The sequence below is a fragment of the Sturnira hondurensis genome, unplaced genomic scaffold (genome assembly GCF_014824575.4).
Source record: "Sturnira hondurensis isolate 20B ecotype Veracruz unplaced genomic scaffold, ASM1482457v3 Scaffold0007036, whole genome shotgun sequence".
Taxonomy (NCBI): domain Eukaryota; kingdom Metazoa; phylum Chordata; class Mammalia; order Chiroptera; family Phyllostomidae; genus Sturnira; species Sturnira hondurensis.
In genome coordinates, this window is record NW_028079667.1 from 2,520,840 (window position 1) to 2,535,783 (window position 14,944).

General features: G+C 41.1%; 1 protein-coding gene across 2 annotated transcripts in view; it reads left to right on the plus strand.

Annotated features, from left to right (window-relative positions):
- FRAS1 (Fraser extracellular matrix complex subunit 1) overlaps positions 1-14,944 on the plus strand; it is a 425,396-nt gene that overhangs the window by 218,773 nt on the left and 191,679 nt on the right. For both annotated transcript variants that reach the window (XM_037051016.1, XM_037051015.1), the window contains exons 16-18: positions 3,667-3,807; positions 5,722-5,862; positions 7,168-7,344. In XM_037051016.1, the coding sequence (XP_036906911.1) occupies positions 3,667-3,807; positions 5,722-5,862; positions 7,168-7,344 (459 nt within the window). The remainder of the gene's footprint in view (positions 1-3,666; positions 3,808-5,721; positions 5,863-7,167; positions 7,345-14,944) is intronic.

Consider the following 14,944-nt stretch of genomic DNA (forward strand, 5'->3'; position numbering starts at 1 on the left):
TAGGAGTATATCCTAAGAACCCTGAAACACCAATCCAAAAGAACCTATGCACCCCGATGTTCATAGCAGCACAATTTACAATAGCCAAGAGTTGGAAGCAACCTAAATGCCCATCGGTCGATGACTGGATCAAAAAACTATGGTACATTTACACAATGGAATTCTATGCTGCAGAAAGGAAGAAGGAGCTCCTACCCTTTGCAACATCATGGATGGAGCTGGAAAGCATTATGCTGAGCGAAATAAGCCAGGCAGTGAAAGACAAATACCATATGATATCACCTTTAACAGGAATGTAAACAACAAAACAAACAAGCAAGCAAAATGTAACCAAAGACACTGAAATACAGAACGTGCTGACAGGGTCCAGAGGGTAGAGGGGAGAGAAGCACAGAGTAAAAGGGGATGGACTCACATGAATAAGTATGAAGGACACATGGACAATAACTAAGACGGGGGGCGGAGATGGGAGGGGGTGGGGAGCACTGGGGGGGCAGGGCTGGGAATACAAGAAAGAAAACTGTACTTGAACAAAAGTTAAATAAAAAAAAAAAAAGAAGAAGTTCTGCTCATTTTGAACTTGAATTATGTTTTTCTGCTCAAGTTCACAAAGAAATTATTCTACATTTTCTTCTATTAATGAGACCATTTTATCTTAACTTAGGTTGTTGAATCACCTGGAGCCCACTTACGGATATAGTTTAAAGTGTGGATCCAGTTTTATTTTTCTTCATTTCATGACACAGTTTTCCCAAGTCATCTAGTAATCCAATCTGACCTTCTTTGTTGATCTTTATTGTATCACTCTATTAAATTTCTGTGTGCACACAGGTCTGTTTCTGAGGTATTCCAGTAATCTAAATTTCTGTTCTTTTTCCTTATCACATTGTTTTGTTTTATGTTTTCAATAATTTCTATAGCTTTGCAGGATGTCTTAATATCTGAGTAAATATTTTCCCTTTCTTTCCTCTTTATTTTAAAGTTGCCTTAATTATTCATAGACTTTAGAATGTTTATTCAGTTCCTAATGAAATACAACTGGAATTTTTATTGCTACTGCATTGAAATTATAGACTAGTTTAAGAAAAAATGATATCTTCCTAATAATTTTATTTGCATTTACAACTTAAACTCTGAGTATTGCATTAGGTATGTCTTAAAATGTTGGACTTTTAATATTTTTATTGTTGGTCAATTCTAAATTTTAAGAAATTTCTTCTTCATTTCTGGGGATACCCTCTTAGCTTAAAGATTTTTCAGTTCTGTTGAGATGTCAGTTCTAGAATGGTACACTTTGGAAGTTTTTATGGAAGGTGCGAGGAAAGGTGCTTTTCAGATTTGTATTTGCTTCTTTGTTCCAGTTATGAGTTGAGGGGGTGATTTTCTTTTTCTCCGATATAAAGGTCATTGCCACTGACCATTTACTGAACAACATCTTGCCATATGTGTTTGCTTCTGGAGAGATGTGAATCCTCCAGGATGCAGGATGGAACATGTGGCCCTATTACCTGCATTGTTTTTCCCAAGTTCTTGAAATGTTTTTCAGAAGGTAGTGTGGTGTAGGTAGATTAAGGGAATAGACGGAATAGATCTCAGCATTGACTTTCTGGTAGTGAGAAGGTTTGTTTGGTTTGGTTTTAAAGCAGTTAGCCAGTGAGCACTGAGTAGACTTACCTGCACAGACTTACCTACAGCAGCATTCACCCCACATCCCTTCTTCCACTCAGAATAGGAGGCCTTCCTCTGGTCTGTCCAAGGCTAGTCTCTCCTTCTGTACTTTTGAATGTACATCTCCCTTTCCTCCTAAGTATTCTTTGCATAATTATTTAAACTCCTCTTGCCTTGAGCTTTTACAGTGTTGGAGAAACAAAATATTCTCTTACTCTTTTAATCATTTCTCTTTCTGTCCCCATCTGTTCACTGCCAGGAGCCTTTTAAGGAGCAGTCAATAATTGTGACCTTTACTTCCATTCTACCGACCCCCCTCAAACGGCTGTGGCACAGCCTGCCGACATCTCAATTTCTAGGTGCAGTGAGCCATGTCAGACTGTAGCTGTCCCTTTCTGCACAAAGGGAGTAATGACTCCCTTCTTGAAACTCTGTCCTCCCTTGGCTTCTCCCCCATCACACTCCAGTTTTGTTTTCTACCTTTGGTTTATTTCTTGGTCAGTTTTGCTAGTTGTTTCTTTTTTCCATTAAATGTTGGTGCTCTCAGATCCCTGACCTCTTCTGTCTTATTTTTCATGCTTTTCCTGAATAAAGAAACTATTTTTGATTGCAACAACCACCTGTATGTGATGACCCCCAGGCCTCTCCCCTGAACTCCAGAGCAGTAACTCGGTCAGTTTACTGGACTGCACCTACCCCAAACAGAGCCCAGGAGAATCCCCCACACCTACTCTCCTTCTTGCTTTTCTGAGTGGTGTCACTCGTCCCCTAAGGCAGACCCCTGGAATCCATCCAAGACACTTACTCCTACACAGGTCTCACATCTATCGTCTCCTCCACAAGCCCAATTCAGCCCCTGACCATCTTGTCCTGTGAGCTTTGCCAGAGTCTTCCAGCTAGACCGCCAACTCTCCTTCTTTGCCTCTCCACACTTCCCTCCAAATGGAAGCCAAAGGAATCTTTCTTATATCCAACATGGTGATGTTTCTTTTGTGATTAAAACTTGGCAGGGGCTCCCACTGCCTTCCTTTCACCCAATGAGGATCTAGACGGTGGAGCCTAGCGTACAGGTTTATATGATCTGTTCCCATCCACCATTCCAGCTGAGTGGAGCTGCCTTGTCCCTGGAGGGCCCAAATGTTTGCCGGGCCCTAGACCGTTCCTTACCTCGCCACTTAGGTCAGGAGTCTATTCCCATTAGCTAAGCATGTTCTGACTCACACTTCCCAAGACAGCATTTAAGGGTTACTCTTAAAGGAATTCTTTCTTGACCTTTCATCTCTTCTGTATCACACACATTTGTTTGGAATTTTCCTTGTAGTATTTCTCCTATTGCATATATCTGGCTTCCTCTATCAGACTCATAAGGCTCTTAAAGCAAAGACCAGGGTGATTTGATCTTTGTGTCTCTACCACCTGAAACAGTGCATAACACAGAACATAAGAAATATTTGGGGGGCTAAATAAATGAAAAAGAGAGTAAGTAGGTACTGGAAGATTGGGGACGTTCAACAAGTTAACATTTTTGTAGCATGAACTTGCATAGTAGAATTCTGAGTTTCTGAATTCTCATTCCAACTAGGGCTGCCAGATAAAGGATGAAATGTTTAGAACAAAATTAATTGATTATGCATTATTTATCTGAAATTCAAATTTAACTGGAAATCCAGTATTTTTATTTGCTAAATCTGACAACTCTACCTGCAAGGCCATTTATCTTTAAATCCTATATTAAATTGGATACGCTGGGTTGAGGGTAGGGGGTGCCTCAGAGCATTTGTAATGCTTAGTGCAATAAATAATTCTTTGTTTCTTCAACTGTGAAAACAGAAAGTGCAGAGTCCTTTCAAATATTGGAATCAAGGAAACAGAGCTCATCTGAGCAGCCAGAGGATGAGATTACTATGTCGATACCAACTGTGGACGTTGTAAAAAATAGACTTCTCTGCTCCCTTGGCTCACTATTGACTTTCCCCGATGGATTTTCCTCTTCCTTAGCTTGTGACGCATCCTGTAAAAGTTGTGGCCCCAATAGTCCCAGATGTCTTTCCTGTGCTGAGAGGGCAGTGTTGCATGGTGGCGAGTGCATTTCTGCATGCCCTGGTGGGTACTACACTGATGCCCCTGGCAGATGCAAAGGTAAGACTTGGGCCATAACCATCATCGTCATCCACTATATGGATATCTGCATGCTGCTCACTTGGGAATTTGTGTGTATGGTGGAAAATTGTCAAATTAAAAGAAACAGCTTTTTCGTTAGAGAACCTATGTGTTATTTGGTATGAGAGTGGGAGACATGGATGGATCCTAGGAGACTAGAGTGATAAAAGAAAGGGCTTATGCATATCAATCATCATTAGAGATCGTTTGGTCCTTTTGAAATGCCAAGAGCATCTTTAAGACCTTCACAGAGTTCTTGTGTACTTGTAAACCATCACTGACTTAGGTTATAGATACGACAGGATCATTCCTTAGATGGTACTCATAAACACATACAGGGGTGGGCAAAAGTAGGTTAATAATAATAATAGTGAATAATACACTAGTAAATAAATAACTAAATAATAATATAAGAATAAACTCTGTTTCACATACTCACAACTCAGTTTGTCCACCCCTACACCACATCACAAAAATACAAGGAAAAGTAGCCCTGGCTGGTGTAGCTCAGTGGATTGAGCGCAGGCCTGTGAACCAGAGGATCACGGTTTGATTCCCAGTCAGGGCACGTGCCTGGGTTGCAGGCCAGTTCCCAGCAGGGGACATATGAGAGGCAACCGTGCATTGATATTTCTTGCCCTCTCTCCTTCCCTCCCTCTAAAGATAAATAAATAAAAATATTTTTAAAAAAGAAAGAAAAAGTAAACTACGTTTTGTGGCATGTAAAACTGAAGTCTGTATTGAAAATTGGTTTTACATGCTATGTATGTGTTGTTTCTTTCAGAGTTATACAACCTAAACAATGAAATATTCCCTTTGAAATATTATGAATTTCAGTTTATGCGTGCTTGGCTTGTGTCTTCCCTTGTGAACAACTCTGGGCACTTCTCACCGCCTTGGCCGCACCTCCTGTCCGAGGCATGCACACACACTCTCACTCTCACCTAGCACCTGTCCATCAGTCTCTTCCTGTCAACCTCTCCTTGTCTTCCAACCTCTTTACTCACCCATTATTCATCCCTTTTCTTCAGCATTCTGCCCCCACGGGTCTTATTTTGTTTCTATATCCCTCTCTCCCAGCTTTTGACCATTGTCCTCTGGAACCTTCTCTCAGTATCTCACTTCTGTCCTTTAAGACAGACCATGGTACCATCTGTCTCTTAGAGTCAGAGATGCCCACCGTTACCACCCAGCACCAAAGGAGGGTGTATGTGTGTCTGGCATTGTCACGGGTAGCGGTGAGATTCCTAAATGTCAACTTTACTTAGAGTATCAGAATATCCAAGCTGAAAGTACCTTAAATGAGCATTTAGTCCAACCCCTCACTGTGCAGATTCCTACGAAATGTGGCCTGGAGATACCCGGACTTGGTGAAGAGCATAGATAAATTAATGGCCAAACAGTTTAAATTCCACTGTTCGCGACACTCAGCACTTTCCACTCATCCCTGTACAGGTGGAGAATTCTGGGTCCAAACAGACCTAAGGCTAAATTCAGACCTGCTACTAATTGGTTCTGTGATCTTAGGTAAATTTTTTAACATCCCAAGACTTCAATTTCTTCATCTGTAAAGTGAGGTGAATACTGCCGACTTCATAATGTTACTGTGAAGATTAAAAGTGGTAATGTGTATAAAACACAATACAAACACTAAAGGATAGCTAGTAAATCAGAGATAGAATGTGGGATACAAGATGGGTAATTGGGCAACGTGGCAGCTGTGGCGATAGAACCGCCTCCTAACGCATCTTTTCTTTTCATTTGCTGTGAGAGCTGAAGCAGGATTGAGAGTGATGGAGGAGAGGGTTTCTTAGCACTTAAGGTGCCAAGCCAAGAAGTGGGCTCTCCACTGACCTCAGTCCCTGTGTGTTCATCTCTCACTCTCTTCCTCAGTTTGTCATAACTCATGTGCCAGCTGCTCTGGACCCACAGCTTCTCACTGCACAGCCTGCACCCACCCCCGTGCCCTGCGTCAAGGCCACTGTCTGCCCAACTGTGGAGAAGGCTTCTTCCCTGACCGCGGGGTCTGCAAAGGTATTGCTGGTGTCGACCTTATTCGTAAAAGAATTTCCCATCATACGGACATAGATTTACGTTACTTTACAGTTCAACTTTTCCTCTAGTATATTTTGTAGGGCTAGACATACACCCTGTGCTGCTTTGTTTCATTACCAAGAGGTAATCTAAAAAATCATGTTTGAATATTTGTGAAGACACCCATAGTTGATGATTTTTCTGGCCATCCTTCAGAGGAATGTCGTTTCCGTTACCCTACATTAGAACCACTCTTATTTCCTCTCTTACCATTCTTGTAGCATTGCTAATCTCTTTCTTAGTCTTCATGTTGTATTTCCCTGAAGAACCTCTTTTTGTTAATGATACTGCTGAGTACACTGAGAATCACTAGCAATGCCTCTGGGCTGAGTAAAATGGAAAATCTTAATAGCTGTTTGCCAGGCAGGCTTTGGGCTCTTTGGGAGGGTGGTATCACTGCAGCCTTTTGAAACTAGAACTTTGGGAGCAAACACTTCAAGTGAAATTAACTTATATTTATTTATGCATGGAGCACCTCAGGAAAGCGCTTAAGAGTACTTACAGGAAGAATGTTTTTAAAACAGGCAGCTGCAATAAATATTACGAAAAGGAAAATTTAGTGAGTCTTTCAAAGAATAGGAAAGTTCATTGTGTCAAAATGTGGGCCTGAGATAACTCAAGTACTCTATTTGGCTTTGACTTTCACCAGTGGCCAAGTAAAATAAAAAACTGTGATGGATTGTGAAATTCTCATGGCTGCTCAAAAGAGGCGCCTTCCTTGTAAAAGCAGCCTTTCCTCACATAGATTATAAAAGGAATTTGTTGCCTGGACCCCTATGTCGTGGGTGATGGGTAACATAAAGGACAATAGCACAATGAGCATCTTTGCAAAAAATGCACTAATGGCCTTTATATGAACAGTTCTTAAGATCTTCAGTAAAAACCGAGGACATAATGTTACATCACAGTTCAGTGAATGTGTTTCTCTGGAGAACCAAGATAGTATTGTCCAATTTGCAGGAGTTTTGTTTGTTCATTTGTTTGTTTTTAATGACCAAGTTAGCCAGTTCTTATCAAACCTGAGAGATGTGACTAGCTAACCTCACCCTCATTTTGCCCCTCACAGATATTATTATTATTATTATCATCACCCTGTGCTTTGTAGAGCCTGCCAGAAAAACAATATTCTGAAAGGATGTGTCTGGTGAACTTCTCTAGGTGGTTTTGATTTAATAACAGACTTCCACTGGTTGCAATGTATGTGTGATCCTCGGAATGTTTTCTGCATTTTATTCCTATTGGCAGCGTGTCATTCCTCTTGCTCGGCTTGTGTGGGTCCAGAGCGCTCTCAGTGTACCCTGTGTAAGAAGCCAGAGGAGAGCCTGCAAGTCAAGCAGCTGTCTGGTGCAAACATCACCTCTGGCGAATGTCTGCCCCAGTGTAGAGCCCAGTTTTACTTGGAGAGCACCGGGCTGTGTGAAGGTGAGTGAGCACGATTGGAGAAGATGTTAGGTACTTTCTTGACAGATCCCGTGAGGTGGAGCCGCAGCCAGAAAGATGTTGGTTTTCACGTAAGAATGGTTCCAGGGTGCTGACAGGTGAGGCAGAAGGCTGACGTGCCACAGAGGGGCCCCTGCTGATGTCCTCCTTTCCTCTGTGACAATAGGTGATCTGAAAGAGCTACTTCCTTCTCCCTCCTTGGTCCCCAAAGTCGTACTCAGCAGTTCCGGACAGGTATTCTTTCAGAGACTAGTATAAGTAGCTACAAAAGACTCAGTGTTCATTGTAGAATTCTATTTATTATTTCTTCTAATTTGCTACCCTGAATATGAATTGGTTCCTTCAGGGCAAAATCTGGACTTCTGTAAAAATTTAGAAGTGATTCCTGCAATTGCCTTGGCATATCACCTATGGAAAATTGATGCCATTGTGAATAATTTGACTTACTAGCTAGATCATCTATGACTGGTTGAAGAGAAAAAGAGGAGATAAATTATCAATATTTTTTTCCTTGGGAAGTAAGGGGAGGCCCTTCTCTGCTCCTACAAGAAGCTGCCTTGCTGTGAACTATTTGACTTTCAAGCTACCTGAAAAAGTTATTACTCATATTTCCAATTTTGAACATAATATGTATGTCATTAAAGAAATTTTGAATATAGAAAAATAATCTGCCTACCACCTGCCACCTAAATCCAATAGCCTTTACCATTTTGCTGTAATGCTTGTAAAGCTGAGGTTTTTTCTATGCACAGCTTTGAGTTCTTATTTTTGCAACATGACTCTAAACATGCTGCATGCTGCACCCTACAGGCCCGCTTATTAAAATGGCTTCCATTTCACATCAGAACACATCCTCACATGAAAATGCTAGATGGATTTCAAGGTTAGGTTAAAAGATTTTGGGTGCAGTGAGTCATATGGCATAGTGGGAAGTATGCAAAATTGGAATACAGAGACCCCAGGCTAGACACTTAAGCTCTCCGAGCCTTTGCATTCACTGCATTAGAATAGGGATAATTTTCTCTCACAGTGGCTTTTTGCCAGGGCCAAAGGAGGTTAGGAGCATGAAAGTGCTTGGGAAATTATAAAGTCCCCGTACTCGGTATAAACTTCAGTCTATATATACTCAGGTGTTAAGGGGCACTGCGGGGGTTACTTTCCACTCCCTGCTAAGCACCGGGGTCTCAGGAGGTTTACATTGGTACCTACAATTGGGGAAGAGTCACTACTCTCCAGACATCCCGGTTATGACCCATTGCCCGAATTCTCTGTGGTCCCTTGTACTCCCCTGGCTCTGTTTCTTTAAGCACTTGTGATATATGGGAATATCTGTTGCTGCTGAGAGAGCCAATGCCTTCCCAAGGCACATCACACAGTCTTCCCTCATGGTCCCAGGAGAAATCATGAAGAAATCTTCCCAGGCTGCTCCTTACAGTTACTGTCTTTCTACAGTTTTGAGTACTATATTAAAAATGAAATGATTAATATTTCAAAAATTATGTTATAAGTACAAATTATGTTATAAGTACAAATTATAGTGACCCCATTTATTCAGCTAGAAAGTAATGTTACTGGAGGGTTGGAGCACACATCATGACCCAGGCACTGTGAAAGTGCCATACTTGTTTTCTACCTGGTACCAACCTTATGGGGTCAGTGGCACAACTATCAAAGAAGAAACTGAGGCTTGAGGACACTAAGGCTGTAATTTACTCCGAGTCATATAGCCAGTGCAGAGTAGTGTCCAAGGGGACTTTAATATCCATGCCCTCACCCAGGATGCCACCGCATTGTGGTCACTGAAGGACCACAGCACAGTGTGCTAAGACTGCAGGACTGTGGCAGCATAAATCCACAGAGCAGTGTTTTCTGGGAATTCCTTTATACAGACATTTTTTTTAAGGATTAGAATCTAATCCTTCTAGAATGGTTTAATTGTGGTCCTGAGTGAAAGGACCAGATTGACCTTTTAAGTCCTTGTGGCCTTGTGATTTCATGATAGTTAATAGAATACCATTAGGTATCACACATATTGCTGTCTACTCTCATTTATTTCCAAATCTCTGTGCAATCTCTGCTGGATAGATTGCTGTCCCAAATTTATATGTGATGAGAATGTGGCAGAAAGAGGTTAATTGAATGCTCAAAATTCATTGGGAAACTGAGTGCAAGCACCAATTGTTTTGAACCCTACCTGAGTATGAAATGTGTTGATTGATGTATTTCCTGTCACTTACCCCGCATCTCCAGAAACCTTTCCACCTTCTCACAGTCTGTCCCATTTTCAATTTTTTCAAAGTGCTATCTATGAAATCAGGCTGGGAGGTGCTATGAGATTGCACTGGCTGTCCTTCTCACATATTCCCAGAAATATCCTTGCCTCTTTGCAGAACGTTTAGGAAGGCTAGAGTTTGTGTGTCTGTGCCACTAAGAATTTATTTTACAGCACCTTGGATCTCTGCTTTTCTGTAAGGAAGCGAAGAACAACTGTTTTCTGGAACTCGCCCTCTTCCGTTCTCTGAGACAGCAGCACGGAGTGATTAGAATGTTACTGCAGCTAATGAAAGTGAGAAGCAGATGTGTTATAGGAAGAAGCAATTTACTTAGAGTCTGAAATGGTGTCAGAGTTATTATAAAAGTTTCTTCTCCAAGTTACAAGGAGAAATCAGGCATTATCTAGTGGAAGTGGAAGCGAAAATTTATTCAGGATATTTAACTAAAATCCAAGTCTGTGACAGAAGAAAAAATATAAAGTTAATATACAGTGACCAAAGAGAATACTATTTATTAGTAGCTGCAAGACGGTCTATTTGTTCCCTCCACAAATGTGTACCATGTGCCGCCTGGGTGCTGGGCATTGTATAGGTCCTGGGAGTGTGCTTGTGAATGAGTCGGGTGACATTCCTGCTCTCATGGAATTTATATTCTAGTGAGAGAAACAGGTAAGAAATAAGTGAGTAGTAACAGCAGCGGCAAAGCCCATGACGCACACTTGGCTAGTGGTCCAGGCGTTGCTGCCTACACAGCACAATGGGGGGAAAGAAGGGATGGGGTTGAAGTGACCTTTGAAGTGGATGTGCTCCGGTGATATGGTCTCCACATGACCACATGTGCTCCACATGACAGTCACCACATGTGTTTGTCCTGTGTTTTTGGCTCATCAACTGAAATGAGCGTGGGTGCTTCAGAAGATGGAGCTTTGACATCATGCTTCTTTTTTATGTGACCTCTGTGTTTCCAAAGTGTGTCTGGAGTTGTTGATACAAAGAAGAATCCGTGACTAATTGTGAGATAATTTGAAGGCATTTGGTAGTTGACTGAATTTGTTTATGTTTATTAAATATTAACATTTAGAATTCATTAAAAGGATTTTAATAATTTTATCTAGAGTAGATCTCACCTGCTTACTGATTGTTCACTAGCATTGTCAGATTCAAGTAAAAAAAAAGAACAATGCCTAAGAAATGCCCATCAGCCCTCCTGCTAAAATAAAATAAATTACAAATCAATAAAAAACCACATACCTCCTAAAACAACATCAAAAAACCATCCCTTACTTTTTCATCTCCCCCATGAGTTTCCATGCCTCCCTGAGTGCTGGGACAGGGCCACTCAGCTGCACAACTCCAGGGGCACCACGTTCATGGTCACTTGTCTGACTGGTGCCTCCCACTGTCATCTAGTGACCATGCAGCCTGCGCACCTGGCAGCCGGGGGTGGAAGGACAAGACGGAGGACCTGTAGCTCCTGTCTGTGGGAGGCCTCTCCTCTCTCCCACTGACATTCCTGGCTTCAGGTCAGGTTGCTCAACTCAGTCTCAGATTCTCCTTCCACTCTTGTTGAGGGTTGTTTTTTTTATCTCTGTGAAAAGATGCAGCTATTTTGAAAGTTCGCTTTCAAAATAGCTGAAGGTCTCTAGTGCAAAATAGCTGAATAGTTGAGGTCTCTAGAGCAGAGCTTCTCACTGAAGTGTCCTGGGAATCTTGTTAAGATGCAGATTCAGATTTAGTAGGTCTGGGTGGGGTGTGGTATCTGCATCTCTAACATGCTTCCAGGTGAGGCTGCTGCGTCTGGTCCACTGACCACTGGTTGAGTAAGGAAATGCTCTCATTAAAGGAGGATAAGCCCGTCACTTTATCACTGGTATGCTTCTTGCTTACGAAGCAGTTTTTTTAAATCCCAACTTTTATTTCTTCTCATTGCCAGTGCTATATATTACAGAAACTTTAAAAAAACACAGATAAGTCTATTACTGAGTTACCCGGATTCAGCAAATAAAAATACAGAATTAGCTTCAGGTCAAGATGGAGGAGTAAGTAAACACAACGTGCCTCCTCACACAACCACAGAAAAACTAAACTATACACAACTAAAAACTCACACAACTAAACTATAAAACAACTATCTCCCAAAATCGTCAGAAAATCAAGCTGCATGGAAGTCCGACAAACAAGGAATTAAAGAAGTCATATTCATTCAGATGGTAGGAGGGGTGGAGACGTGGAGACACAGAATGGGGGGTCTCACACCCACGTGTGGTGGATAAATAAGAGGAGGGATATCTCGGGAGGGATCCCAGGCCAGGGCTCCAGTTCCAATAAGATAAATCCTCATAACTTCTGGTTGTAAAAACCAGTGGAGGTTGGGACAGTGGAAGAAACTGTGGGATTCTAAGGTGTCTTCTCTTAAAAAGTCCACGACAGACTTAGGACTTATGGAGACTCACTCCCCCTGGGCTCCAGCACTGGGGTAGCAGTTTGAAGGCACCAGTGGCCTATGGTGAGAAACTGAGGTGTCTGGCATCAGGGTGTGTGCTGGGAGACAGCTTCCTCTCCTCTCGGATGAAACTGCAAAGGCTGGGCAGTAGCCATTGCCCCTTTTCTGAGCCCTCCCCCACACAGAGCCACAGAGTGGCAACACCACATGTGAGACTCCATCAACCTGGTTCACTCAGGTTGCCTCGCACAGGTTTACCTAAGGCTCCATCCCATCCAACTTATGGTGCACTTTTCTGCATCAGGACGTGCTACTAAGACAGGGAGTCACAGCAGCTCTGCCTAATACATAGAAACAAACCCAGGGAGACTGCCAAAATGAGGAGACAAAGAAATATGGCCCAAATGAAGAACAGAACAAAATTCCAGGAAAAGAACTAAATGAAATGGAGATAAGCAGTCTATCAAATGTAGGGTTCAAAACACTGGTTATTAGTATGCTCAAGAAACCCACTGGGTACTTCAACAGCGTAAAAAACACCCACGCAGAATGAAGTTTACACTAAATGAAATAAAGAAAAATTTACAGGGAATCAACAGTGGAACAGGTGAAGAATCAAAGGCCAGATAAAGTAATTCCCAGACAAGGTGGAGCTAAAGGAGTTTACCATCACCAAGCCATTATTATATGATCTGTTAAAGGGACTTCTTTAAGAAAAAGAAGATCAAAACTATGAACATGAAAATGTCAATAAATTCACAACTATCAACAATTAAATCTAAAAAACAAACTAAGTAATCAAGCAGAACAGAAAAAGAATCATATATATGGAGATCATTTGGAGGGTTATCATTGGGGAACAGAAAGGGGAGAATAGAGTAAAAGATGCAGGGATTAAGAAGCATAAATTGGTAGGTACAGAATAGACGGGGATGTTAAGAATGATATAGGAAATGGAATAGCTAAGAACTTTATATGCATGACCCATGGACATGAACTAAGGCAAGGGATTGGCAGAGGGAATGGGGTTACTGGGTAGAGGGGGGCAAAGTGGGGAAATCTGAGACAACTATAATAGCATAACCATTAAAATATGTTCAAATACAGAATTAGGAAAAATACAGGGTGGAGCAAAAGAAGGTTTACAGTTCATGTGGAAAATAATATAATAATGAATTAATAATAATATGAAAATAAACTCTGTTTCACATACTCATATCTGCAAGTCTACTTTCACCATACCCTGTATTTTTCAAGTTTAAAACTGAATTTTTTGCCCTGGCTGGTAGCATGGGCCTGTGAAGCAAAGGGCCGCCAGTTCGATTCCCAGTCAGGGCACATGCCTGGGTTGCAGGCCAGGTCCCCAGTAGGGGACACATGAGAGGCAACCACACATTGATGTTTCTCTCCCACTCTTTCTCCTTCCCTTCCCCTCTCTCTAAAAACAAATAAATAAAATATTTTTAAAAAACTGTTTTTTTTTTGTATAAATATGTTCCAAATATTGCCTGAGATATCCTAAAATATTATTTATTGTCTACCTAAAATTCAAATTTAACTAGGTATTTTTTAATTTTATGTGTAAATCCTACCTATTGATCCTTGTATCTTGAGAGAACCTCTTTTAATCTTCTGGCACAGAGTTTTACACTTACATACACATATATGTATGTGTATATATATATATATATATATATATATATATATATATATTAGTTTATAGTTTATAAACTTTTTATAACCTAACCATGAAGTTTATTGAAGATGCTATGAATTTACATTCACTCCTATTTTATAGATGAAAAAACTGAGGCTGAGAAGGAACCAGCTAAAGAATAATTTAGCGATGGGAGATCCTGGGATGTAATAAAGAACATAGTTGCTGAAGAAATATTTTCTTCTTTCCCACCCAGATGCCGTATTTTTTTATTTCGCGCTGGAGCTTTACAATTTAATTTCAGGCCAGCCATCTCACTTAATGATGCACTTCAATCACCATGCCCACGGGTTGGCAGTGATGATCGGGAGGGGATATGAACATGATCAGGATGAGTAGTTTAGCCACATAATTGCCCGATTCTGTGGCCAATTAATGATGGATTCGTTCAGTTGCCACACAGTTCAGCAAGACGTTCAGAATGACATAATTCTGAGGAAATTACAAGCTTTATTTTAAAAATAAACTCTGGGCTGCAATAATACATTTTACTTACACATTTTCTAATGTGTCATGTCAGTAGAAACTGCTTTAAAACAGAATGCAGGGGTGATAGACGTCCCAGCGGCCCCACCCCCTAGGCCAGCAGCCTTCCCTTTATACTTAGAGTCATCATGGAACTTCGGGCACGTAAACATCAGGGACATTTTAGGAGCCAAATTTATCCAGGCTTTTTCACTCTTGAAGCTAATACTGCCTTCTTAAGCTACGTTGTACTGCATGAGGCAAAATGACACAAAATTCATACAGGTGTGATAGCAGTTTTTCATTTTTTTTGACTTTATTGAGATATAATTAACATATAACACTGTATTCATTTGATGTGTACAAGACAATGATTGGCTACATGTGTGTTTTGGGAAGTGATCACCACAGTAAGTTTAGTTAACATGCATCACCACATACAGTTACAATTTTGTTGGTGTGTGTGATAAGAACTTTTAAGATTTATCCTCTTAGCAACTTTTAAATATACACTATGGTATTGTTAACCACAGTCGCCATGCTGCACGTTATTTATCCCCAGGACTTATCTTGTGATTAGAAGTTTGTACCTTTTGATCACCTTCACTCATTTTCCCTCTCTATGCCTGCCTCCATCACCAGGGTGTTCTCTCTCTGAACCTTACATAACTGCCACAGCTCTTG